At 32.1% G+C, this 19,297-nt stretch overlaps 1 protein-coding gene across 1 annotated transcript in view; it reads left to right on the top strand.

The window, feature by feature from the left end:
• LOC136035861 (uncharacterized) overlaps window positions 1-10,447 on the top strand; it is a 10,698-nt gene extending 251 nt beyond the window's left edge. The window contains exon 2 of the mRNA XM_065717820.1: window positions 9,819-10,447. Within this exon, the coding sequence (XP_065573892.1) occupies window positions 9,819-10,447 (629 nt within the window). The remainder of the gene's footprint in view (window positions 1-9,818) is intronic.
• Window positions 10,448-19,297: the final 8,850 nt, after the last annotated feature.

The raw sequence follows: 19,297 nt of genomic DNA on the forward strand, positions 1-19,297 counted from the left end.
CAAAACATTTCGAATTAAATGAATGCAGAAATGTAAAGACATAAAGCTGTACAAATATTTACCCCTTGTATGCACTTCCTTCAAGTACCTTTTCTTCAGGCTTTTTTAATTAACACCATGTATAATGTATATCTAAGACGGTTTAATTCATTTATGATATTCAGTGCATTGGTAAAAGTTGTATAAAACTAGGAATTATTGCTAGAATTGTTAAGATAATTTTTCTGTCCAACTTTTATGGAATTCAATTCAAATTGTCGCATTTGTTGCTAAATCAAAATTGTCCTTATAGGTATTTCTAAGACGAGAACACAAGGACAATATTTTTGGGGGGTAATGGGTGAGGAGGGACTATGGAAAAATGACGAAGAACAAAACAAGTGGACACGTCAATTAGAGGAATGATTGTAAAAGCTCTAGCTACTGAAGTATCGTAAAAACCTCGGTATATCAGGGGAGAGATTGCTTGCTCCTAGACATACAACGGCATAGAGACTACTTCATCCAAACTCCTACAGTACAGCTTGGTAAGCAACGATTTTGCAAATTATAAAGATGATCCTCCATTTCAAATATATTGTTTTACATTTTCTATGTTTCAGTGGTGATCATTTCCTATGAGTCCAATTTAGTTACTCCTTTGCAAATTTCAGCCAAGCAGCAATCTTGGACACGTTATGTAAGGGTGTTATTTATTTTATTTTCCATTATCAAACCAAATGTTTCTGAAGGTTTATCTGGTTCAATAGAGTATCTCTATTAGTGTCATCTTTCTGAACCGGGGAGCAAAGGATCTGCAGTGGATCTGATCTCTCAGTATCCATTCAATCGAAAAAAAACTATATACCCTAAGGAAGTTGGACTATAAATCAACATCTTTTGACCCTTTGATTTGAAAACCTAGAGCCACAAAAATATCCTACCTCAAAAATAAAGAAAATCAAAATGTTTTCCTGTATAGACCTATACGTTTCGACTTTTTTTTAGTATCAACCAAGTCCCAGCATACTAAACATGGAAACAAGGTCTTCACCGGTCACAGTTCTAATGAATGACGTTAATAGCAGCCCTCTCGTAAGTAAAATCACAGTTATTGGGGGTTTAAAGTGCCCTAGCCTTTGTCAGAGCAAAATTGTGAAGCTAAAACCTTTCGTTGCACTTCATTTAAACTGATCTATTTTGCAAGGTTTCACATTTATAACAAAGATTTTTAAGGATCAATGCCCCAGTGGAAAAAAGAGTGGAGTTAGTTACTTAAAACTACATTCCAAAGACCTACTTTAGAGTGAAGACCCGTCCCTGTAAATTTCATTTCTATAGCCTGAACGCTTTCCAAGATAGCAAAAAGTAGCTAAACTAAAATTTTATCAATGATAGAAGAATAAATAAAATTGTTGAGAAAGTAGTTGCTCTTTTTCTAAAACTTTCCAGAGTTATTCTAAAAAAAGCATTATTCATGAGTTTAAAAACATCTATCTCGAAATCATTCGTTCCCTTTTGTCGTAATGTAGTATCATGATACATTTATTTAAGCCATGTTCATACAAACATTCAATACTAAGCATTTTTTTCAATACTAAAATACGACATAATTTATTTAATTATTTAAGATTGTACTTAATTTATATTGAAAATTGTTCTGGAGCTAGTGGTAAATCTTTATGTAATTTGTGTAACTCTCTTTGATTTTTTAGATAAACATGGTAAATAACTCCTACATTATCTTTAACCATTTTCTGATTGAACGTAAACTTTTAGTTGTTGGTAATAGTCTGAGATGTTGTTTTCTTTTAAATGGTTGGGTATGTTAGTCTTTTTCAGGTTAAATTTGGATCTTACCCAACCATATATATTATTAGTATCTAAATCCATTTTTTGGGTGTATTTGATTAAAGTTTTTATAAAATTTATAACACTGATATACACCTCCTCTTATTCCTTTTCCAGTAAATGTATACATATTTTCGCCAGAAGACAATGGAACTTCAACTTTACGGTGTTTGAGAAAAGCTTCCCATGTTAGTCCTGGTGCTGAAAAAAAGTGCAGTGGATATAGTTTACAATTATTTAAACATCCATTTCTAAAATTTTCAACGACAACTGATAAAATTAAAACATCAGTTTTTTGTTAGAAATTAGTACAATATAATAGCGTTTTACATGTAAATAATTTCTAAATAGATTTCTCCCTTATATATCCTTCTTATATAACTAGACTATAACTTCCCCATTGAACGTAATTTTGTCCAATTTATTTTTTCATAGATATCAATATATTCATACGGAAATATTCCTTTCTTTATTATTTCTTTTGATTCTTCAGTATTTTGAATTACATCAAAAGTATACTTAAAATTATTTCTTAAACAATTTTAATTTATTTTACAATCACATCTGGCTAAATTTGTGAAAGCCAATCTAGCGATGAAGCCATAAAAAAGAGATCTTAAATCTTCAGATTTAAGATATCTTCAGACATCTAAGTATTCGTAATATTTATTTTGTGTTTTATCGAAAGAATAACATGCTTGGATTCGTCAGCAAATGGCTTTTGCTCTGCTGCTTTAATTGTCTTTTTACCTTTTTTTTTACTTAATTCTTACTTATACGATTCAAAATCATCTATTATGCAATAGGATACTTTCAATCTAGCGATGAAGCCATAAAAAAATTGAATTTATAAAACGCATTCCGTATTGCGTTTCATTAACAGTTATTGTCTTATAAAACGACATAAAGCTCTCCCCTGAATAAAATACCGTTATCAGGTACCGAATCTCTAAGGAATAAATGAGAGTCATATTTTGAGAGATTTTGCATTACAATAGGGACATGTTTAGGAATCCTAAATTTTTTATTACATTCTCCATGAGTAAATTCACGTATGTTACCAGACATATGGTCGTGGTCTAAATAAAAATTATTATTTACTATAGTTTTATTATTCTATTTTTCTTTTACTTGTTCTTGTGTATAACCAAGATCTTTCTGCCTATTCTCATATTCATTTGCTATTTCTGTAACCACATCTGTTACGTTAGTTACAAAATATGGGCTATAATCTTCAAATTCTAAGATATCTAAAGTATCTTCAGATTTTAGATATCTTCAGACATCTAAAGTATTCGTAATATTTATTTTGTGTTTTATCGAAGGAATAACATGCTTGGATTCGTCAGCAAATGGCTTTTGCTCTGCTGCTTTAATTGTATTCTTATCTTTTTTTATTTAATTCTTACTTATACGATTCAAAATCATCTATTATGCAATAGGGTACTTTCTTTTGTTTAGCTATATTTTCAAACTCAATTTTAGATCCTAGTAGATAGATATATGTTTATTTACAACAAGAATAAAACCATATAAACAAACAGCGCAAATGCCTAATAGCATACTTAAGCGCGTGGTATATCACCAAAAAAAAATATAGAAAAAATACAAACAAAATAAATAACCGTCATTACTTCGGCTTAAACTAATTTGCACTTCTTACGGAAATCAAACCTCAACACACACAACAGAAAATATTATGGGAGACTAGCAACATGATTTCTTAATAACTTCAGAAATTTGTTTCTATCATTACAATTTCTCACAGCTATTGGGATTAAATTCCAAACTTTTGGACCAATATGACGCAAACTAAATCCCACTCGCACCGTTGGCCTAATTTAAAAAGAGAAATCAGAACTATGAGATGGTGGGTAATTGTGGAATTGTGAATTTGTCGGGAATAATCTTGGGAAATTTAGTGAAAGTTGTCCAAAACATAATTGTGGCAAATATTAGAAATGGCAATAAAATGATGATGATGAACAGAGAAGAAACCAGAAGATCCATAAGGATGGCTACCTGAGGATCTATTATTAACATTAAACATTAATCTAAGGGCTTTATTTTGTAGAGTTTGAAGAGGTTTAAACGTGGAAGGAAAAGTTAATGCCCGAACAGAAACACAATAAAGAAAATATGGATTATCGAAAGAAAAATATATTGTCTTTAAAATATCCCTTGGGAAAAAATGGCGTAAACGAAAAAGAATGCCGATATTTCGCGAGATTTGTAGAGACATTGTTTTCACATGTTCACGGAAAGACAAATTTTCATCCAAAATAATTCCAAGATATTTAAATTGATCAACACACTTGAGAACCCTATCTTTTAGATAAAGAGAAAGCTGTTCTGTTTTCTGAGAACCAGATCAAGAAAACAGCATATATTGACACTTCTTCTCATTTAATGAAAGTAAATTTCTGGCATACCAATCCCCTGCAGATAAAAGTGTGTTATTAAGATCATGAAAAAGTATGGATAAATCAGCATGGGATGCAAAAATAACAACATCATCTGCAAATATTACAGTTTTACAAAGTGGTAATACCACGGGCGAATCGTTTATAAATAGAAGGAACAAGGTCGGTCCAAGGACAGATCCCTAAGAGACCCCAGAACTTGTCAAAAAAGTTTCCGAACGGATACCATTGATTCTATCATGACATTAAAGTTTTCTATCCCTAAGATAATGTTTTTTAAATTTAAGGATTTTGAAGCAAAACCATATTTTTGGAGTTTGATTACCAATAGACGATGGTCAACTGTATCAAAGGCCTTGGTGACATCAAAAAATACCACCAACGCATACTGATCACTGTCAATTGCATCATTTATCTCAAGCAGAAGTTGATGAATCGCCAACACCGTTGATTTTCCTTTTATAAAACCAAACTGAGAAGGATGAAAAAATATTTTCACCAATTAATTAATTATGGAGCTGATGGTTCGCTATCTTTTCCAAAAGTTTACTAAACTATACCTATACTCTATACTATACTATACTATACCTCTATAATTTGAAGGATCACTAGTAATTCCGCCTTTATGTAGTGCAATAACATTAGCTCTCTTCAACAAATCGGGAAAAACTCCCTGTACAAATGACAAATTATATATGTGTGCAAGTGATGGGGCATTATCAGCAGTTACCTGCTTTACTGTTCGAGTAGAAAAACCAAATTCATCAGACAATGAACTATTTTCAAGCTTCATGATAATTTTTTTCACATGTTGGGGTGTCCTTTCGGAAAAATCAAAAGGGTTCTCAGTTTGATGATCATTATCAAAAGAAATGGTAGGGTCATTTAACAATGGAGAAAAAAATCCAATGTAAGCTATTTTCCTACTGAACTAAAATAGTCTTCCAATATATGCAAGATTTCTTTATGGTCAGTTACCTTCCCTCCATCAACTTCTAGCCAATCAACACTAGATTTAGATTTATGGCTAGGTCGAAATCATTAATCAACTGCTAATTTTTTTTTCATATCTGACTTATACTGAATAAACTTATCTTTATAAGATGTTCTCTTTGTATATCTAACAATCGAATTTAACTCATTCCTATATACTCTATATTCTTCAAAAGAGCCATCACTTGGAATTTTTACATACCCCTTAAATTTTATATTCTTATTCTTAATTAAAAAAATTCCTTCGGTAATCCAAGGATCAAATTTTTTGAATATTTCCCATGTATAAACTTAGTTGTAGTAGCCTCCTCTCTGAGCCGTGTCATATCAGAAATAAATTTAGAAAATGTAATATTAACATCATTTGAACCATAAATTAGACTCCAATCGTTGCTATTATTTAGTTCACGTAGTAGCTTAAAATCAATCCACTCAAATCGTTTATGGGAAGTATCATCTCTAGCATCCCAAGAAAGAGTATTAACTCTCCCTAAATCCAGAAGAACACTCACTGGGAAATGGTCCGACATATCAGATAAAATTATAGAGGCTTTCAGTGCTTTAACTGACTTAATAGAATAAAATATATTATCAATCAGTGTAGCTGTAGTATTTGTAACCCTAGTTGGGAGAGAAATGCTTGGAAGAAAACCAGCACACAGCATAATATTCAAAAATTCTTTATGAGTACTAAGATCTAAATTCAGCAAACCAAAATTGAAGTCCCCTGATATAATAACAGATTTCTTTTACTCGCTGAGTTTTCAAAGAACCAACACGAAAACCTCGAAAAAATTTTTTGGGTTACTTGATGGAGGTCTATATACTGAACCAAATATAAACAGATCACCACTCGTGGGTTTAATTTCCACAAATAGCGTTTCACATAAACCCTCTTCCCAAATTGATATATCCTCTTTTACACTAAAAGACCAATCCTGGCGAATACAGATCACCTGTCCACCTCGTACATTCAATTTCCTATTGCGAGACACACTTTTCAGCATAGGAACCTTGAACATAGACATAGGTGAAGAACTAGACAAAAAACGTTTCACATATGGCCACAATATCTTTTGGACTAGATGATAGCAAAACTTGAGTTCATTATACGCACTTTGTAAACCTTGAGCATTAACATGAAGCACCGTGACCGGGAATTTACATCTGTCTGGCTCACACTCTAAAGTGCCCTCTCAAAATCAAAGTCGGGTATCTTTTTAGCATAAGGCACATCTTTATCACCACCAATAAACGTATTCAAAATTGCATCTAATTTTAAGTGGGAATCTAAGAAAATATAGAAGTGGTCCATACTTCACAGTCACAAGGAAGACAAGAAACCACCATTTATTTATGCTATCGACGGCTCATTAGCGAAATCATGGATTTCAACTACATCACTAATCGATTTACACGGAATATTTTGCGAGCCACTTTTCACATAAATAACTCCTCTCATGGTCCACACGTTCTTCTTGTCGAATTTGTTGCGCGCTAGTTTGAAAACTTCCTGCCTTTCTTTGGTGAGGGCCTTGTTGACAAAAATAAGCGAACCTTTGAGCTTTTTTTGATTATGCAGGATTTCGACAGATGTCACTTCAGATACAAAGGTAAGTTCAATTGGCACCTGAGACTAGTCAAAAGACCCTAAACGCCTTACAGTCTTGAGCATATTGTTATTAAGATGGAGTCCCATATGTGCATTCAGACGATCTAAGACTTTTTCACTTAGAGTAGGTAGGTCCCGAGTGGTCGCTTCAATCCCAGAAACAATGATCTTGTTAAGAAGAGAAGTCTGGCTAAGATGATCAAGTTTAGTTTCTAATTTTTGAAATTTGGCACTATTCTGGATGATTTCGGACTTATAATCGTTAAGACCTTTCTCAATTTGATCGAACTTAGACTGGAACTACAGTTCCATGGCTTTATACGCAGCCTGTGTTATAGTGTCCAAAAATTCATTTCTAAACTGGTGTGGAGACACAGTGTCTAACTTTGCAAACTCATTATCTACCTGTTTTCTGACCTCATCTTCAATTCGTTCTCGCAAAGTCACCAGATCGCTTTGCAGTGACAAAACTGAGTTCGACAAATCATTAGGTAGACCATCCGCATCCTCTAGGCAAAGCTTAATAGCCCTTTGAACATTTTTTCGCCCATCCTTTAAAGCGTCAGCATGCTTTGTTAAGTAACACCAATATTCTCTGACGTCACGATCTTAACTTCATCACTACCATAACAGGTAACCTCATAATTACATTTTGTAGTATCGAAACTGAGCATACGCTCTATCTCCCGCTTGCATAGCTCCGGAGGCAAACAAAGTCAACTAGCAGGAAACACTTGAATATCACAAGGGGGCTTCTTCTCGTATTCCTACGCCCCCCCCCCAACTTAAAACAGCTGCTCTAGGTTTGTCAGGAAAATTCATTTGACACTTTTCGCTTGCGTTTCCTGCTTGCAAAATTCTCTAATTAAAAGATTCTGACGTCACTGCTATAACAATTCACTTATATACAGTAGCGGTTAAAACTAGTTGGTTGCGCAAGCTGTCGAGGTTTAAGCATGTGTTTTACCCGATTGAATAGAAACTTATTTAGCTGTTAACTCTTTGAACTCTAATTCAATACGTTACGATGTCAGGATTTTAAATTTCCTTTTTTGCTAAGTTTTTCAAATTTTTCTTCTTCATTAAAGACTCTTCCACAGAATGTACATAGACGAATTTTATACACATTTTAAGTTATTTGATATAATATTTTTTTTCAAATTTGTAAATAGCTTAAATATCCATAGGAAAATTAATAATCCCTTTAAATTTGAATTCATTTTCGCAGTGTTTTTGTTTTGATAGTCTATCAAAATGTCTGTCATTCCCTGGGTGAAGATAAGCTAGTATTGACCAAAGAAAGCATTTACTATCATTATTTTGTCTATTAATACATGTTTTTTTTAATTTTTTGCAAAGTCAGTTAATTCTTTATAAGTACCTTCCACATGATTTTGTAATCAGGTCATTCGATAATCAATTTTATTGACTCTCATAAATGGCCTGATATGGGTATATTCTCTATGTATAATGTTTATATACTCCAGTTATCATTTTTTAGATGACTTTGTTCGATGTCACTTTTTTCATTAATAATACATGAATAGCTATGATAATGGACGGCTATCATTTATTTTTTAAATATCTTAACAACTGAGGCAGAAAGTGGTCCAAAATCAGGTTCATTTGCATTTATTGAAATATTCTTTGCAAAGGAATTTTCTCTAATCCATTCAATACTTGGACTATTATCATATTCTTCTTCTTTAAACATATACACTGGGATATCTGGAAGTTCTTTGATTTTTTATCTATAAATAAATTCGAAATATCAGTATTATGTTCTTATTTAACACTCTACCAGTTACATCTCGAATGGATTGTCGATTTTATCCACATTCTTTTTATTGACATCTATTTGATAATTAAAATAACTATTTACTATATTCTTTACTTCAAAATAATTTCCAGCACTTGAAATCTGTTTTGATTTAAAATAAATTAAGTTCAATAATATCTTTATTTCGTACACCATTAAATTGAAGTTTTAAATCTGAAATAATTGAATTCTTTACTTTGATTTAATTTTCTAATTTTAATTTTAATTCAGGTTCAATATTGTAGTGATGCTGCTTTTTTATTTTTTCTCTTTTTAAATTTCGTAACCACTGAATATAGTGATCGCACATTGATATTCTATTATGAAGATGATCATTGACAGTATTGAATATTTTAAGTTTTTTCCAATTATCTTTAAATTATGATCTTTGGCAAATGACCGTAATTCATTAATTGGATAATGAGGTTATCCATTTTTATCTTGACGAATTCGGATGTTGTTGTAAACAACTCTTAATCACTTCTTCAATGTCAGCCAATTATTAGGAGCTTATTATATTAAGTAAAATTCTAAACCTTCAAATGTTCAAGCCTGAGGAGTTTTCTTACTTGCTATTCACTACTCTTGAGACTTTCTTGAGAACGTAAAAATCTTTTAGTGTTCACTAATATATTTGATAATTCAAATTTGTTTAGGAATTTAAATCTGTAATAAATGACGATTATATGTATTCGATGTAAAAAGGCTACTGCAACCGAGTCTTTATCTCGGGTAGAATCAAAAAGAAATGAGGTGCCAATGATTAAGGTATTTGTACATTTTGTGTTTGCAAGAAAAATTATTATTAAAAAAGGAAGCACTGAGCAAACACCCTGGATAAAAGGAAGTGGTATTTGTACTGGCAAGAGTAGCGTATAAAACAATCTTTTAGAAATCAATTATTCAAATTTTTCAGAGATTTATGATTTACATAAAAAATTTAAAGAACATAGCTTTACTGTATCAAAAACCAAAATCAAAAAAGAGTAGCAAAATAGTTATTCTTTACACCATCCAGCTTATCATAGATTTAAAAGAAGATGCGTTTACATTCATAATGTCGATGACCAGTGTTAAGCAGATTTGGTTGATATGCTGCAATATAAAAGTTTAAATAATAATTTAAATTATATTCTTACAGTCATTGATTGTTTTAATAAATATACTTGGTGTACGGGTAAGAAAATTATTAATGATTTTACTGATTTATTTAAAAACAGAAAACTTAGAAAATTACAAACAGATAAAGGTAATGAATTTGATATGAAAAACGTTCAAGTACAGAGTCATGAAACTCATTGGCTCTCATTTGAAAGTGAATTGAAAGCTCAAATTGTTGGACGGTTTAATAGAACACTCAGAGAGGGATTGAGGAAATATTTTACCCATTACAACACAAAACGTAGGGTAGATGTATTACCCTCTTTCGTTGACAAGTCTAACAATTCCCATCATCGATCCATCAAAATGAAACCAATAGAAGGGAGTAAAAAAGGAAATGAAAACAAGGTTTATACTAATTTATTTCCTGATGTCGAAGTTCAAATTCCATCCATAAGCAAATTCAATGTTGAGGACTTTGTTAGAATTAATAACAGTAAGGGTGTGTTTGATGAAGGTTACCTATCAAGCTACACAACTGAAGTGTTTCAAATAGCTGCAGTGAAACATACAACCCCTATAACATATGAACTGTCGGATAGAACTGGTGAACTAATTATTGTTGGTGATTACGGAAAACCACCAAAACTAATTATTGTTAGTGATTAAGGAAAACCACCGAAAGTTATTCAATAAGAACTTTCATTCTATAAATGCATCCTATAAATTTGAATAAATTATTAGCGAGCATATTGAAAAGAAGAGAAATACAAACAAATATGGTTCAACAACGTGCCTTAGAGCAAGCTGGATTTTCATGACTATGCTGAAAAGTTGGGTCCTCCAATCATTAGAGCAGAAGATAAAAATACTAATATGATTACTGATAAATTACATGAAAATTACATAAATTTAAGATGAGGATTTCAACGACTGGATCAATCTTGAAGCAACGCAATAAATTTACAATCAAGCAATCAAGCTCACTCAAGTCAAGCTATTTTACCCCCGAATAAGCCAAATTTCGTCTCTAATGTTGATTCTGGGATGGATGAAGAACTTTCCAGAGAAATCAATAAGGACTAATTTAGATAACTTCGAAGACCACACTGCCTTTCCATGACGAAAGTAAAACAGTTCAAACTAGGGATGATACCTTTTTATTGACAGTGAATAGATATTAAATTATTTAACTGGATATTTCTAACACATATACAGTGTTCATCATCAGCAGTAAAACTAAAAGACATGAATAAAAATAAACAAAATTTATACCTAATAAACTAATTACATATAGTTTATTGCTCTTATTTTTTTCAATGCAACAGCCGAGGCAAATCTCTTTGACCTTTTTGGCTCCGGTTCATCAGAATTATCTGACATATTACGTGGACAGACGTCATAGCTCTTGGGTTTACAAAATAATGGCTTAAAGGTAGCTTTAAGAGGTAGTAATACTTTGGCTAGTTTTTTAAAGTCTGGAAAGGATCGGACTTCCGTAGAGCAACAAAATGGGGTTTATAAAATCCCATGTACTTGTGGAAGCTCTTATGTTGGACGTACTAACCAGAATTCAAAAACGAGATTGCTACAACATCATAATTGTATTTCATCGTCTTTAAAGCAAAATACCAAACCTGAAGATTTCACGTCGGCCCTCTCGGAGCATATCTTTAATTTTCCAAATCATTTCATTTTGTATGAAAATGTTTCTTTGATTTCTAGGGACCAAGGTTTAAAGCAAACTTTCAGGGAAACAATCGAAATTAAAAATTCTATTCAAGAATAATTTCATAAACAGAGATACAGGTGAATTTGGATTAAACTCAATTTATGATAATTTACTGAGGTCAAATAAAGTAAATATCACCTCACCTAAGAGCTAGGTGACACTGTATATGTGTTCGAAATATCCAGTTAAATAATTTTATATCTATTCACTGTCAATAAAAGGTATCATCCCTATTTGGAACTGTTTTACTTTCGTCAAGGACTAATTTCTTAAGAAATTTTATTTTGAAATACCTAGTTTTTATTTAGACAATTATCAATTTTTAAAAGAGGCAATAGATGAATCAGGAACACCTAATCAAAGATACAGAGGTAAAATGAAAGGTGTAAGATCGAGTGAATTATAAAAAATGTCTTAATTCGTTAGAATCTGCAGAAGAAGGTTAAAAACTATTAAAAATAACTTTGATATTATACAACCTCAGCATGGAACTGGGATTTATATGAATGCGAATGAAATGATTGAAAATTATATAGTTTGCTAAGTAGCGGAGCTTCTGGAAATACATCTGATGAAGTGAAAAATGAAGCTATTGACCTGCTCGATTCATTATTCAAAAATAAAATTATTAAGTAAAATGAATATATAAATATTTACAACAAATATCTCAGAGTTTGAATTTTATTAAAAAATACTTTCCTAATAAATAGTTTTGATTATTATTAATGGTAACAAAAGTGAACTCGAACAGTCTTATACAAGTAATCCGATCAAGTTGAATCAAAACACTTATCAAGAAATAGTTTCAACTCAATATACAATATGGTACTCATGGTATGATACTAGTCATCAATTTATAACCCATACAATGGAAAACAAGGGAAAAAATAAAGATGAATGTGTTAACGTTGTTAACCCATCCATCCCCCAATGGGTTTCATGATGAATAGCGTTTAAATTTCTTCTTAACTTGTTATTTCATTTCATCCCTAGATCAATGTCCACTAAGTACATCATTCAATCTAGCAACAATGAAATTTGTTATTATTTTAAAAGAAAATTATAAATTTCTGTTTAATAGTGATTTATATTTTATTTTAGAATTTTAAAATGAATCTGAATTAAATAGTAAATATAATTAAGCTACTAAAGCTCCTAATATTACAAGAAATGTCGATATGACACATATTCCCAGCTCATTAGTGGATAGTTTAATTGTAAATAGGAATACAACCTCTGGTGTGATCTAGAGTTTTGCTACAAAAACAGAACCTGGAACGCTACTCCGTGAGATTTTTATAGAAAAGCAATATCTTCCAATCAATTGAAACCAATATATCAACGCGCTAAAAATGACTACAACTGATCAATTACGTAGGTTAATTTGTCTGAATGGAGAGATAAGTTTTGATTTGAAAAAAGTTTAATGAAATTATTTAACAAAAGTTATCTATAATAATTGCTGATCAATAAGAAACGATTACAGTATACAATTATTACAGTATACAGTATGGTACTGGGATTGGTAGTTTCTTTGAAAATATCGTTAATTCTCAATTATCCAAGACGTCCGTAAAAATATAAAACCTCTAGCTCGTTCAGAGTATAACACTATGATTAAACAAGGGACTGGAATTATTAAAAATAGAATGATTGAATATGAAAAAATGGATAGATGATAATCAAAGAGAGTTAAATGATGTAAAATTTCTTAAAGAGACATTTTTAAATGACAAGAGACATTTCAATAAACATCTTGATGAACAGAGGAAAGACTTATTGGCTGCAATAATTTTAGGGGCTTAGACTACGTCCTCGTTGATGCTCTTGTTGACACCCTCGGTGACAATTGAAGATCCACCTCTACTATTTGAAAATCATTTAAGGTTTATTGAAATTTTTCATCTGTATAAATGGTAGTGAATAAAGTTGTCGCTTCTTATTAAGAAGTATTTGAAAAGCTTATTTTTGATGATTCTACAACCAAATATGAATATACAGCAATTAGAGAAAACAATGTGAACGTATATCAACAGTTAAATTATAACTTCATTTAAAAGATATGGATCCTGGATTCTTCCAAGTGATAGCTACCTTTATGTAAAAGTGAAAATAATACAATCAGATGGAACCAGTATACGAAATAATGATAAAGCTACTTTAACAAATAATGGGTTTATTTGTTCAGAAATGCTGAATATACAATCAATCGAAGATGGATTGAAAGTAATCATTATGTAGACATAGCGAATACTGTTAAAAAGCTATTAGAATTTCCAGATGACTATATATATAATATATATATATATATATATATATATATATATATATATATATATATATATCCTCAACGCCTCGCTCATTACGCTAAAGTTTTTTATTGTTTTAAAAAGTAAAGTTACGAAAAAGAGTCAAATTTTAGCGTAAAGAGTGGGTGTTGAGGAGGGCACAACCCCTTTCAATGTATGGTATAATTTCTGCTCGTTTTAGGTTTCAATGTCGCTCTTTACTTTCAGATGAACTAACCTTTTTTTTATTTAATTGATCTCTTTAAACGAGCAATAATTGTTTATGCATATGTTTTTTTTCTCTAAAAAACGATCTAGATAGGTCACGAGTTTGAGAAAATTCCTTTTGAGCCTTAATTTTGGAAAATAATTCATATTAGTGACGTCATATTTATATACACCAGTATTGATATAGTAATCAGTAATGAAGTCATATAAAAGATCGCTCATATCTTAAAACCATATATTTACATTTCCTTTGGGGGCTCAGGGAAAACAACTAGAAAGAAAGAAGGGGATTGGTCGCCCTCAAATCACTTTTGACTCTTAAGAAGGGCCCTAGGTCTTTCAGTTTGTAATCAAATGAGCACCATCAAAAGTTTGTAAGCACCTAAACAAATGCAAAGAGGTCTGGGAAACAAATGTATTGAAACCCTTACTTACCGCTTTTTATTGAGGTGCTATTGTAGCACTATTGCGCTACCTATAAGAAAAATAGGTTCTTGCTAACCTAAGCACGATACTACTAGCTTATCACTTGTAACGCTTTTCCTGATGTTTCTGATATTTATTTAAAATAATAGCCATATAATCCAACTAAATACTGGATAGTTGGCCCAAGTCAGACGAATATTAGTTTTGATTAATTTGACGATGAAAACTTTTTTATATATTTTTTTATCTCTTAATTCTACATAAAAAAAAAGGGTACGTAAAACACAAGGATAGCAATTCAAAAAGCTGTATGTATTTGCAAATTATAAATTTCTATATTAAAAATGAAAACACAACTTATACAATGAAAAAAAGCCTGTATTTTGCACATTATAAAGTATTCTATCTCTTAAAAAAACACAACTTATACAACAACAGCTCAAAATTTCAACTATTTCTCCACAAAAGAAAGCATTATATAAGGTATATAATGCTTTAAGGTATATAAGATAATCCATGCGAGGCTTATATAAGTATAAGATATACTTATATGCTCTAAGTTATATAAGACGCCACAATTATCTCAGACGTAATTAATTGTCTATATAATTATATATTTATTTATGGGAACATTAATCAGACCAATCGAAAAATTATACCAATTAAAAACCATCTCTTGCTGAGATGTTTTTCACCAAAAATTGAGTTTCTGGCTCTTTGAAAGTTTTAATAGGAATGTCGTTTTGTTTGTTTCCTCTTCACCAATTTAAAGGATCATTCTTTATTTTCAGTGTCCTTCCTGCTTCAAACGAGAAAAAATCTTATGAATCTTCTAATGACCCAATGAGTGCACAAAGTTATAGTTAGTTTGCTTCTTTTTGAATTGTAGATGAATTTTGTCACAAAACTGCAACCAGCAATTTGAGTCCCTGTGTCGAATCTCATTTATTATCAACTTTCTATTGTCAATTAATGATGTTCCTCAGTCTTGTCCGACAATAGATCTGCTCCTAGTTGCACACTAAATTTTTCTGATAAATGAATAAAAAGTTGTACAACAAAACAATAAAAATTAAATGTTTTGCTAGGTAAGATCGCATAGGAATGTAAAAATAAAATAAAGAATAAAAATGAAAAAAAAAAGAATAAATATAAAAAAAACAAAGATGTATTGACCTGGATTCAAATCTTGACTCAACAGAGGCTGTGACTATACACAAATCTATCCAAACCCTCGCATAAAAGTTCAACAGATTTTATCCACCGTCACAAATATTCGAGCTGAAGTTTCAGGCTTAAGCAATGGATTGTTGAAAGTAAGAGGTGAGCTAAGCACTTTATCATCTAGCACTAGAAACTCACTCTAGAAGCACTAGAGTGATCGAGTAAAGCTCATGAGGATGACATTGCGAAACAACAAAATGAAATTAAGGACCTCCAACAATCTTCCTCTCAGTCTATCGATAATTCTGGCCTCGGGCCACTCACAAGCAAAGTGCTTATTTTAGAGAATACGGACCGGCCGAAATAATACAACTGTCTGGAATTTGATGGGTTGAAACTTTGTGTGGAATTACCTAACTTTCGTATGCTGAGAAGTGAAAAAAAATCATTTTCCTTATCAATATCTAGGTGTTATTTATTACATTATGGCTCACAGCAGAGTGTTATGTTATTTTCAATGAGAAAAAGCCATTCAGTATGATTTTCAATGTTTTTGTTTTCTGGGTAGAGGGGACTAAGAGGTTATCTTCTCGCGTGGCACTAAATTATAATAATGGATAGGGATTTGAATGAAATCCCGTTATCAAAATTACACGAATTAGAAAGAAGGTCAGTTTTATTGAATTTGGTTTTTCAAAGTAAATTTTATAAGTAGATTGGAAAATATGTTAGTTTACCTTTCAAGTCTTCATTTTCCATTCATGATCCTTGGCACCTTTAACATAGACCTAACGAGATGTTTACCTTCAGATCATCACTAGACTGATAACTATGCATTGCAGATTTTAGAATGTTCTCTTTCTTGTAATTTATATTCAGAATGTTTTGTCTCTTCACTTTTAGCTGATTCTGCTTCGATTCTACTTAAGCTGTAAACTTAAGCTGTTATTGTGATATTGCTTTGTCACCCTATTGACAATCTACATGATTATAGTTCGTTTTGATTTAGTTCAGCATCCACCTAAATATTTTTGAAAGCTTCACCTTCATACCCTTAGCTTGTGTAGCAGCAATAGTTGTAGTATCAGTACCAACATTAATAGCAGTATGCACACAGCACCTTATTTTCAAGCATCCCCTTTACATATGATGAAGTTTTTAACTTAATACCATCAACCAGTCCTGAAGTATTGCTGATACGTACTTTTGACAATCTATGTGGGCATAGTATATTTTGATTTGTTTCAATACAGTTACAATATTGCATAAAATTTCCGCCTTAATACTCTTAGGTTCATTAGTAGTAAAACTAACACCAGTAGTTATGGTACCATTAATAGGAGTAGAGTTAATAGTATTAGTCTTAAATTTTGTAGCAGTAGTATTAGTAGTAGTAGTAATAATAGTAGCAGTAGTAATAGTTGTAGGAGTACAACCAGTAGTATTATGATGCAAGCATTGTCTATTGGTTAGCTCCAAATCGCCAACAACAAGCGTTGTAAGTTTTATTTCATACCCAAAACTGTTTCTAAGAAATTGCTGATATGCCCTTTTGGCAGCCTGCATACGGATGGCAGGTTGTCACCCGTAAAACTGAAATTTTCAAAATATTCTTTGAAAATTTCACCTTTATATCCTTAGGCATAGTTGTAATAGTAGTCACAGTAGTAGTATAACTACCCATCTTAATACAATCAGTTATTGTCAAATTTTCACCTTCATACCTGTAGCCTTAATTTTACTAGTATCGTAGTAGTAGTGGTAGTAGTAGGAACATAGTAGCAATAATAGTTTATAATAGAATGAAATTTGTTGGCACTAAAACCCATTGGCGAGGGCAAAAAATATAAACAAAGAATAATTACAAAGAAATTGTACAAATCCTAACATTATCCTACAGAAATCTACTTCTTTGATTCATCGCGAGACAAGGGAATTGTGCCAAGCTTCTGATACCCATAAAATATTCATCCCACGAACACTCTCACCAATCACTCAAAATCATAATCCCCCTACCATACACTTCAACTGTCCAATCAATCAGCTCCTCACATTCACACATCAAGTGATAAACGCTCTCATCTAAACCTCCACACATACGACAAAAATAAGGACCAGCTTTTGACCTTTCCATACCGATAAACTTTCTTCTTTGGTCCAGTGGCAAACTGTAAGTCCTCATTTTGATTAAAACTTTATTTTACTTTTGTTTAAGCTCTCTTTAGAAAATAAAACTTCACGCCAAATCCCCTTCGATCGACAATAAAGACCCAGTGAAATCGAAAGCGAACACTTGACCTGCCATGCGTGTATTTCTTGGTCCTGTAAAATTCCTTCAACTAATCCAATTACTTCGTCACTCATATCCTCAAGCCCTAAATCATCCCCCACGTGTGACTTAGTTGACACTAATCTAATATACTCTTAATTTGGTACGGCCATCCTCTACCTGAGCTGCCCTTCAACATTTTTAAATAGGCCGCCTTCATCACCCGCTCGCTAAGCATCACTAAACAAAAAAAAATCCAAAGCCTAACTATATTAATTAACCTACGACTTCTTAAAGAAAACAAACCTAAATCATCTCTAACTACTAAACTATGTGCATGCTTTCTTATCCCTGGCCGCCTCTTATAATATCCTAGTTATGATTATTAGTAGTAACAGTAGTAGCAGCAGTATTAATAGCAGTAGTAGCAGGTACAGTTTGCATTTTGGTCGACTGAACATCCAACTCATGATGTCCATGAAGTTTCCTCTTGATGTGATAAGTGGTTCTAAGAATCATGCTGATACGCTGGTATCAGCAACCTGTATTGACAAAGTATGTTTTGATTTAGTTCAACTTTCCCCTCAACGTTTCCTCAGATATTTTTTTCAATATCCTCAGACTTAGTAGTACTCGCAACAGAAGTAATACTTTTAGTTATAGTAGTCGTAGTAGTAATATTACTTGTGGTAGCAGTAGAAGCAGAAGTAGTTGTAGCAGTAGTAGCGTGGAAATACTAGCTTTTTGGTCAGTCGATCATCTCCCTTATCATTTCTGAAAACTCAAAATTATTATCCTCAATCATTCCTGAGTTACACCCTTTTGACAACTCATATACACATAACATGATTATGACTTACTTCAACCTTCCCCTCAACATTTCCTTAAAGAATCATCTAGGTTGGTTTCTCTTAATCACTTTGACTCTTAAAAGGGGCACTATAACTTCCAATTTACAATCAAATGAGATCCATGTGAATTTAATACGACCGCCCATTCCATAAAAGCCTTGTACGCCCCTAGGGCACAACTTAAAACCCTCGCACCAGGACTCTAAGGGGCTTTGCCAACCCTGGACGCATTGTTATATGCTCTTTGCTATTTAATACAAAATTGCCATGGGGAAATTTCAATTTCAATCAGATGTATTTGGTGAAAAGGGGAGTAGTTGAGGGGGTCTAGTTGACCTCTATCACTATTGGCTCTTTCAAGGGAACTAAAACTTGCAATTTCAAATCAAATGAGCCACCTGTAAAGTTTAAACAACCATCCCTTCCACAGAAACCTTAAACGCCTAGGGGCATAACTTACAGCCATCAGGCTTTGGTGGTTTCTGTCAACCCCAAAGGCCCTGTTATAAGATCTTTAGACTATTTTAAATAAAAGAATTGTCTCAAAATTTCTACTGGATG

The sequence above is a fragment of the Artemia franciscana genome, chromosome 14 (genome assembly GCF_032884065.1).
Source record: "Artemia franciscana chromosome 14, ASM3288406v1, whole genome shotgun sequence".
In the NCBI taxonomy this organism is placed as follows: domain Eukaryota; kingdom Metazoa; phylum Arthropoda; class Branchiopoda; order Anostraca; family Artemiidae; genus Artemia; species Artemia franciscana.